This window comes from Brachyhypopomus gauderio, chromosome 10 (genome assembly GCF_052324685.1).
Source record: "Brachyhypopomus gauderio isolate BG-103 chromosome 10, BGAUD_0.2, whole genome shotgun sequence".
Lineage (NCBI taxonomy): Eukaryota > Metazoa > Chordata > Actinopteri > Gymnotiformes > Hypopomidae > Brachyhypopomus > Brachyhypopomus gauderio.
This window is the reverse complement of record NC_135220.1, coordinates 12,419,759-12,429,590: the sequence shown is the minus strand read 5'-3', so window position 1 is coordinate 12,429,590 and position 9,832 is coordinate 12,419,759. Positions and strand designations below refer to the sequence as shown.

Genomic DNA, 9,832 nt, shown 5'->3' with positions numbered 1-9,832 from the left:
TTGCGCAAAGTGTTGTGTTTTTAAAAATTGTAAACTGTTAACGTATGCTTGACTGACGTTTGCTACTGAACCGCGATCTTGGACTCTGGAACAAGAAAGGAAGCGTGATCCACTTAAGGACAAAAATGACGCTGCAGCTTTGATTTGGAAAAGTTTACTTGCTCGTGAAACCAATTTGTTTACTGGTGGTTGGCTCACTCATGAAACAGCCCAAGGTCGTGCAGACAGCAGGCCGCTCACTCGGCCACTAGCGCCTACATGGCATTCTGATTAATTACAGTCATTATGTAGTTCAGGAGTGGCCTTACCTGGAGTCAGAGGTGGATATCAGATTAAAATGATAATTACTTTGATAAACCTGCAGTGCTGGAAGGGTGAGAGTTAAACTGCGAGAGTGACAATTAAAAGGCAGAAGAACTTTCTAGTTTGTCTTTATTTAAAAATACATCAAAAATGTTCACACAAAAAGCAAAACTGGAAATAAAAAGCTGTAAAATATCAACATAAAGGTGAACATACAGTAAATAATATAAAACAAATGTGAAAGTAGTGGAGATAAATTTACAATTTCATTTTAAATGGATTTGTACCAATAACCCAGACAGTATGTAATTTAGTGAAATACACCCTGAAGCAAACAGAACACACATTCTGTGCCAAGAGACCATGAACACGAAACAGGAGTACACAAGTGCCCACGGAGACCCGATTCCATCTGTTTATAAAAATCCATTTCATCACCTTCAAGCACATCCTTTAGAACGCAAAGAAATGGCATGGCTGCTTTGTAAGAATAGGTACCAACAGAGTGAGCATTTGGACAAAGACACCACAGGGTGTAGGAGTAGTAGAAGCCATGTTTCTTCATCCTTACCTCACCAAAGGATGTTCTGCCCTTATGCTTGACTGCACAGTTCAGTCCAGGGGCAGTTGAACAGTACACAGATTTGTATGCATACTTCACTGGAAAAAAAACCTATTCATCGTCAGCCACTAGAATTACAGTAAATATATGTACACAGTCAACAGAAACTGCCTGTGGAAAAACAAAAACTTTTTGGAAACTGCTGCTATTTTTGTAGACGGAACCCAGTTGGAGTCGGAGCCTAAAAAGGACAACAAAAGGTTCTTACTGAGGGATTATCAAATTCTGCTTTACTGAATGCCTGTATAATCCCACCTGGTAAAAGTGTATTTAGTACAACACACCATCACAACTGAGGGCTTGCACTGATGTCACTTTTCTGTTGATAAACACCCCCCAAGCTGAGTGGCAAAACATTTTGCAACATGACTGCAATCAGTAGGTGAATTGAGGAATGAAACTGTTTTTCTGCAATTATCTGCTTAAATTAAAAGCAGTTGGACCCCACAGCACTCTATTGCAAAGAAGCAATTGTCCATTGACATTGACATGTGAGCAGGTAAAGGGTTTCCAGACATTGGTATATTCTGTTTCAACATCGAAGAATTAACCTAAACAAAGCTGACGAAGCAAAGCTTGGTCATACGATAAGGCAGGATGTTTTTGGTGAGAATAACATTACACCAATGGATATTCGTACATTGTTATACAGTATATGAACAGGTTTATACAAATATTGTATCACTTTTATTGGGAAAACTTTACCTAGCTAAGCCTACTTTGTTTGTAGCCAACACAGCCACTCTGTTACGTTATGTATTTATGCATGTAAAACAGCCTTTCTTCCGAACATTAAATCTAACGTAGAAAATATAAATTCTTGGGAACATCAAGATCTTTCATTTTTAACAGGTGTAGTTTAACAGCATGACCTCGAAATCTAGTATCCTGGTTAATGTCTAGACTGGGTTCATCTTACTAGGGAACAGTCGTTAGCTTTCAGCAGTCTGTAAAAAAGGTTTGTGTTGAATATATTTGTACAGCCAACTGCTCAACAGATTTCAGATTAATTTTCCCATGGCATTCACACTAAACACTGCCACTCAGTGACATGAGAATACCCTCTATAAACACACCACCACAAGAATGGTGATGAACAGAACTACTTCTTCTGCTGAGGTTCTTGGATGCATTTGTACATGTAGTCAGAAGTTAATACCAAGTTAAAAACTAGGGTCCTAATTAGCATAAAGCAAGACGTGTAATATTCTGATTCTAAACTAATCTCTGTCTAAATTAGTAGTTTATCATTGTTATCAGTTAGAAACTAAACAGTATGTAATACTTGTGTTGTGTGATACCCAGTCACCAGTAGGGGAAAAAAGGCACCAGTAGAGAGTCGGGCAGGTCACCATCTGTATAAATATGACCTGTGCCAGGTGTGTTATGGTAACCTTCCACTGAGGGCTGGTGATGGTTGGAGGAACCCTATGGTGTGAGCGTTAGGATGAACACAAGCCTATTGTGCATTTCTACATGGTGAAACCTCCTAGACCTCTCACTCAGTTACAGTCATTTGACCAAACATTGCTTACGGCCCTCCCCCTATATACAGGATTTCATATTCTTTCATATAAGTTGCAAAACAATTCATGACACACACCCACCCGCCCACTTCCAAACATCCACATACACTCAAAGATATTAAGGTGTCTTCTCAGGGTTGGGTAACATGGCTTAATCAAAAGCATCATCAACCATTCGGTTTGTGGGCATCTTGTACGGGACCTTTAAAACCTTTAAATTCATCATCGGCCTCTGATTATTCAGAATATACATGGAGTGGAATCACAATCAAGTCTAAGCAAAAATGAACAGGTGACCAGAAATGAATAGTAAGCAGAGACAGTAATCACCAGGGCAACACCTGAGAGCTCGTGGACAGCTGACATAAAAATCAGAAAAACAAATTTTCAAGGGGAAAAACAGCACACGTGATTGCATTATACAGCTTATTTTTTTCCTGTCTATGCTGCCTGTCACATGGTAAGTCTAAATGACTGAGCAGATGGCAACCTAAAACCAATGAGTAAACCTGTTCCTGATTACGATTTCAATTCAGAGGAGAAAAACTGGTAAAATCTAAAGTCTTAAATGGTGTTTTGTAAAAGATTACAATGAGCATTCTAATCCTAATTGTTGGATTTCAGTCCAGCAGGGCACTACACACTTGCAGAATCAGGTTTCATAATCTGCATCAGATGAATAATTTAGTTTAATTTAATTGATTTAGTTTAATTCCTGGAACAGATTTAATTTCATAGGCAAAGTCTCATTAGTTAGAGCATGTCTCACTAGACACTCACTTTAAAAATAATAATAATAATGATAAAAAAGGTAATGCATACCATTTACAAAGCAGAATGTAGTGTGTCCATCTTTACATATGTAAGCATTGTGTCCTATGACTGTCTGTATCCACATCAGCTGAACTTCTGGAAGTAAATTCATGTTTTTAGCAAGAGTTCAGATAATCTCATTCAGGAGGGAATGAGAGTGGCAAATTGGAGCATTCATGCTACAAATACCCTCAACACCACCCTTCTCTACCCCCCCACCGCCCCACTGCCCCTCCACTCAGCCCCCCGTGCTGCCCTAGACAATAGACCCGTCTCTGTTCTGCGCTGGGACCATGACTGGAACGGCCCCCATGCGGCTGAGGTTGGGTCCGGCCATCCTGCTGGGCGGGGGCAGCGGGGCGTGGCTGGGGGGCCTGTCGTATTCCTCTGTGGGGATCTTGTCGTACTGGGCCTTGGTGTACTCGTGGAGGTTGGAGGGGGACATGGAGCCCAGGGAGGAGCGCTGACTGCCTGCACTGGTGAAGCTGCGTGCGGTGGAGATACGGCTCTTAGGTGGAGGCACGTCCTCTCTGTGCGGGGGAGGAGGAGGAAGAAAAGGTTTTAGTCCGTTTCTGTTGGGGATTTTTCCAGTTTACACACCTCAGATGGACACTGCCTCCTCCCCACGCTAGAAACACCAAACGCTAATTCGCAAAATCACAGGACAGGACAGGAAAAGGACAGGAAATCTCAAAAAGCTTTTTTAGACCTATTTACATAGTCAGCATCTTAAGATTTAAAGTTATATCTACAAAATATAAAATGTCTCACATCTGAAGTCTACCACCACCAATTAGGCATACAGGCTTTATTTAAATGTCTGGGTTAGTTGCATAGTTACGCAAACTGACTCTTATCAGTATGTCAATGATACAACAGAACTTGAGCAAGTAGCCTAACTGGTTGCTCACAGCTACACAAACTGTTCTGCACTTCATAGTATTAAACGACAAACTGGGCTGAATAATGTTCTATGGTCTGATATTTCATGCGTTTCATGACTAAACGAAAGACGACGACGCTATGGCTGAATGACCTCAACCTTTACTGGAGACTAATGTCATCTCTCACATTAACAAGAGATTAAAATACTGCAGAATACAACACATGCTCATGGAAAACAGATGAGCCCTGTTTACATACTGAAGACTCATCTGTGTATTTCTGATTCTTACACAATGGGTGCGATCATACCAGCAAGTTTTAAATAGCCGACAATGAAGTGGAATCCATCATCCCTACTGTAATCATTTTAAGAAAACTTTTCATTTCGTTGCTTCTCTCCACCATAACCAGCATTGCACTTGGAGAGAGAGAAATGGCTAGAAATGCCCGGGGAAGCAATAGTCCAAAAACAGCCAATAAACAACCTGTATAGGAACGGTCTGGATGCACGGCTAAAGCTCCCAGCCCTACAAATTAATAAGCAATCAGCAGCAAAACCCCATCCTGAAGCACAATAACAGGGGAGAGGGGGCCAGAGAGCAGACAGGCTCATGAGGTTAATCCTCTTTGTCCCAGTCAGGGGAGGGAGTTGGGGGGGGGGGGGGGGGGGTGCAGCACAGCGTCAGAGCGGGGACAGCAAGGGCAGCCCCCATAATGCCTGTCAACACCACACACCTCTCCACCCTCATAGGGCAGTACAATACAATAGGGGGTAGGCAGCTGGGGGGAAGGGGGTTCAGGAGGGGGCGAAGGTCGAGGGAGTCAGCGGGAGGGGGAGGGGATAGAGGAAAACAGGCAGGGGAACTTGCTGAACAACCCAAAGTGGGCAGAAGTGATTACAGCAGCTTTTATCACAGGACAGTGGAGAGAAAACACTAACAGATCAGCGTGATGTGAAAGGGTGAGAGGCAGGTATGGGAGAGAAAACTGAAGGAACCAACACACGGGCCTGCTGACATGTCTCTGAAGGTCAAAGACCTTCCCCATCTTTTCACTGCATCACCCTTGACCAGCGCGGGCAGATATAACGAGAATAACTTCAAAAGCTAAACTGTTACTTAGCGTGCCAACGTAAATGCATAGCAGGGGACTCGGCCGTTAAAGCCATGACAGTGTGAATACCTGATCTCATAGGAGATTTCTTTCTCGTACTTCTTCTTATGGCGGGCACGACAACAGCAGAACAGCAGGAGGGCGAGGAGGAGGAGGAGGAGTAAAACACCGATCACCGTACCGGCGATGATCCCGGCAGTGTTGGGCGCTGCGGAGGGAGAAACAACACAGGAGGAAATTAACTTCTTTACTGTGTTATAAACCACAGATTGCGAAGTGCTTAGTTCGCTTGTGTTAGGTAGTGCTTAGTTCGCTTGTGTTAGGTAGTGCTTAGTTCGCTTGTGTTAGGTAGTGCTTAGTTCGCTTGTGTTAGGTAGTGCTTAGTTCGCTTGTGTTAGGTAGTGCTTAGTTCGCTTGTGTTAGGTAGTGCTTAGTTCGCTTGTGTTAGGTAGTGCTTAGTTCGCTTGTGTTAGGTAGTGCTTAGTTCGCTTGTGTTAGGTAGTGCTTAGTTCGCTTGTTAGGTAGTGCTTAGTTCGCTTGTGTTAGGTAGTGCTTAGTTCGCTTGTGTTAGGTAGTGCTTAGTTCGCTTGTGTTAGGTAGTGCTTAGTTCCCTTGTGTTAGGTAGTGCTTAGTTCCCTTGTGTTAGGTAGTGCTTAGTTCCCTTGTGTTAGGTAGTGCTTAGTTCCCTTGTGTTAGGTAGTGCTTAGTTCGCTTGTGTTAGGTAGTGCTTAGTTCGCTTGTGTTAGGTAGTGCTTAGTTCGCTTGTGTTAGGTAGTGCTTAGTTCGCTTGTGTTAGGTAGTGCTTAGTTCGCTTGTGTTAGGTAGTGCTTAGTTCGCTTGTGTTAGGTAGTGCTTAGTTCGCTTGTGTTAGGTAGTGCTTAGTTCGCTTGTGTTAGGTAGTGCTTAGTTCGCTTGTGTTAGGTAGTGCTTAGTTCCCTTGTGTTAGGTAGTGCTTAGTTCCCTTGTGTTAGGTAGTGCTTAGTTCCCTTGTGTTAGGTAGTGCTTAGTTCCCTTGTGTTAGGTAGTGCTTAGTTCCCTTGTGTTAGGTAGTGCTTAGTTCGCTTGTGTTAGGTAGTGCTTAGTTCGCTTGTGTTAGGTAGTGCTTAGTTCGCTTGTGTTAGGTAGTGCTTAGTTCGCTTGTGTTAGGTAGTGCTTAGTTCGCTTGTGTTAGGTAGTGCTTAGTTCGCTTGTGTTAGGTAGTGCTTAGTTCGCTTGTGTTAGGTAGTGCTTAGTTCCCTTGTGTTAGGTAGTGCTTAGTTCGCTTGTGTTAGGTAGTGCTTAGTTCGCTTGTGTTAGGTAGTGCTTAGTTCGCTTGTGTTAGGTAGTGCTTAGTTCGCTTGTGTTAGGTAGTGCTTAGTTCCCTTGTGTTAGGTAGTGCTTAGTTCCCTTGTGTTAGGTAGTGCTTAGTTCCCTTGTGTTAGGTAGTGCTTAGTTCCCTTGTGTTAGGTAGTGCTTAGTTCCCTTGTGTTAGGTAGTGCTTAGTTCCCTTGTGTTAGGTAGTGCTTAGATCCCTTGTGTTAGGTAGTGCTGCGTTTATTTCCTTTACGCAGTGTTTGGTTGTGTTATGGAAGTGTTTAGTTCGGTTTGCGTTACGCGGTGTTTGGTTGTGTTATGGAAGTGTTTAGTTCGGTTTGCGTTACGCGGTGATTGGTTACGTTACGCGGTGTTTGGTTGCGTGTTGACTCACGCTGCGTGACACTGAGCTGCAGCACACACTCGTTGGTGCCCACACGGTTCTTGGCAGTGCAGCGGTAGGATCCAGACATGGCTTCACTAGCATTACGCATGCTGATGGTGCCCGCCACAGAATCTGAGAGACACAACAGTTTCAGTCCTGGCAAGACACAGCATATACCAAAAGAACTCCAAAACCACTTATTATTCCTTACTTAAAACATTTCAAGGAAATCAGACTTCCTGTGTGTGTGTGTGTGTGTGTGTGTGTGTGTGTGTCTCTCACCTACAACAGCTGTTGCTGGCAGTAGTTTATTTCCAGTGACTCTGTCCCAGATATACTGTATTGGAGTAGTGCCTTCACTCGACTTGCATTTCATTACAACATTGTCCCCAACATAAGTAGAGCCCTCTATGGAACACTTGGGCGGCGAGGGACGAACTGGGAGGGGGAAATGGAGACAGATAGGAGAGAACAGAATAAACCAACCAGGTGCAAATATTTACCTCTCGATACCAAATGTACCCTCCACTCTCCCTCTAGTGAACACGGTGGAAGAGAAAGAGACACAGACGTGGCTCAGCAGGGGAGGGGAGTAGTTCACCCCTCACCCCCCCTTATCTAAACCAGTCACCCCCACTCATCTCAAACACAACACAGAATCAGCCCCACCATTAGAAGGATGATTACAGCTGCTATCAGTCGAATTAATTAAAAACTGGGAACGGCAAGCGTCAGAACGGGAAGATAACAAGGAATAAATGCTGAAAAAAGAGAGAGGAAGAGACAGGTAGAAAATGCTGAAAAAAGAGAAGGAAGAGACAGGTAGAAAAGAACACAAAAGAGGACAAGAATGAGAGAAGAGAAGAGATAAAAGAGGAGGGGAAATACACAGGGGTTCTGTTATGAGACCAGAGCAAACAGACTTTCCTTTGTTTGGCACGAGATGAAATAGGAATTCAAAAAGCAAACAGTGAGCTAAATTAAAGACAGACCTCTGATCTGGTGGACAGAGGCAGGCAGCTCGTGTGGAGAAGGGGTGGAGAAGCGGTGGATATGGAGTGGAGCACAGAGCCGGGCGATAAGGATGAGAGTAAACGTTATTAGTTCCAGCCCCCTGGCTGACCGCCAGGAATGCAGGCCAGTACTGCACTGACATCACCATGGACTTGTAGAAACAGCAGGCTGATAGCGCGCACACACTTCTACTTGTTATAAAAATGGCACAGTGCTGCGTAGACCTATTCTCTCTCATTCCCTTTACTGTCTTTTTTATGTGCAAATTGCCTGAAAAACTGTATGAAAACATGAATAATTTACAGCACAACATGAGTATCATATTGTTACACACATACGGCTTGAATTGTACCGCCTTTGGAGCACAATCCTTAACCCAGTCGTAATTCTAACCCCGTGAAATCCTAACACTACCCATAGAGTGGACAGACCGTTAACCCTAATGTTACACTGGTGAAAGCCTAACCCAAACCGTTTAACCCTAATGTTACACTGGTGAAAGCCTAACCCAAACCCTTTAACCCTAACGTTACACTGGTGAAAGTCTAACCCAAACCCTTTAAACATAACGTTACACTGGTGAAAGCCTAACCCAAACCCTTTAACCCTAACGTTACACTGGTGAAAGCCTAACCCAAACCCTTTAACCCTAACGTTACACTTGTGAAAGCCTAACCCAAACACTTTAACCCTAACGTTACACTGGTGAAAGCCTAACCCAAACCCTTTAACCCTAACGTTACACTTGTGAAAGCCTAACCCAAACACTTTAACCCTAACGTTACACTGGTGAAAGTCTAACCCATATCAGAGCAATCCCTACCACACACAGGTTAAACCCTAACACAAAGGAATGACTGATCATGCTATGCTAGACTACACGGTATTTTTTTTACAATGCAATTATTCAGATCAAGGAAACAAACTATTAAAAGGCCAATACTATCATACTTCTACTTAAATAACTGTACCTACCAAACATAAAAATATTAATACTTACTCTTTATATCTCTTCTACTCTTAGCCTTTACTCTCCCTCTCTCAGGTGTTCATGTAATAAACTACTTGCTATCTCTCACACCGGGCTTACCGCTCTGGGAGGTCCTTCAGTAACACGGCCCCCCACATCTTCAAACGCTCTTCCTCACCCTCTGCTCTGCTTTCTTCACTGTTAAATGTGGTTTAAAAGACTTCTTTTCATCAGCATTTCTTTTTCTCAAACTTGCTGCCTTTATGTGACCTTGGGATTGTTAAAGGTGCTATATAAGACTAACGTATTGTTATCGCTTTTCTATGGTGAGACAGACGGGTCTGCGTGAGGTGACAGCACCGCTGTCCCTTGGCGGCTACAGTCGAGCTGTTTAATATGACGCACACGCACACAGCCAGACTGCATCTGTTCTAAATGAGTCCCTGGATGCAAAGGAGAAATCAAGAGGGAGCCCCGCCCCCAGCCTCTAGTGCCCCGCCCCCAGCCTCTACAGAGCCCCCGCCTACCAATGTTCCTCCACCTGTCTCAGTCTAATCGAAGCCAAGCAAAACGATTGCATCCAAGAATCACCCATAAACCAACCTCACTGCCAGACTGTACCAATCCATTGATCTTACACTGATATTGAATCTAGAAACACCCAGAATACTTTCACTTTCTTATAGCTGTAATTTCAGGCCAAGATTGTCTGGACTTTCAACCTCTGCCAAAAGTTCGGTTTCCTAACTAAATGTTCTAACTATGTAGAACCTATAGCTATATCTAGTACACAAGATGAATGTGACTAGAAACAGCATATTATTCAGATGGAAATCAAGCCATGTATTATTATAAAAATAAATTATGGCAATGAAATCGGGCACTGAAACAGAAATGTGAAAAATGCT

General features: G+C 43.4%; 1 protein-coding gene across 1 annotated transcript in view; it reads right to left on the bottom strand.

Annotated features, from left to right (window-relative positions):
* Nucleotides 1–415: 415 nt before the first annotated feature.
* The window catches only part of cxadr (CXADR Ig-like cell adhesion molecule), a 28,825-nt gene continuing 19,408 nt past the window's right edge, over nt 416–9,832 (bottom strand). The window contains exons 3-7 of the mRNA XM_077020819.1: nt 7,933–8,095; nt 7,223–7,378; nt 6,950–7,072; nt 5,332–5,470; nt 416–3,794 (exon numbers count right to left, since the gene is read on the bottom strand). Coding sequence (XP_076876934.1) covers nt 3,521–3,794; nt 5,332–5,470; nt 6,950–7,072; nt 7,223–7,378; nt 7,933–8,095 — 855 coding nt within the window. The 3' untranslated portion in view covers nt 416–3,520. The remainder of the gene's footprint in view (nt 3,795–5,331; nt 5,471–6,949; nt 7,073–7,222; nt 7,379–7,932; nt 8,096–9,832) is intronic.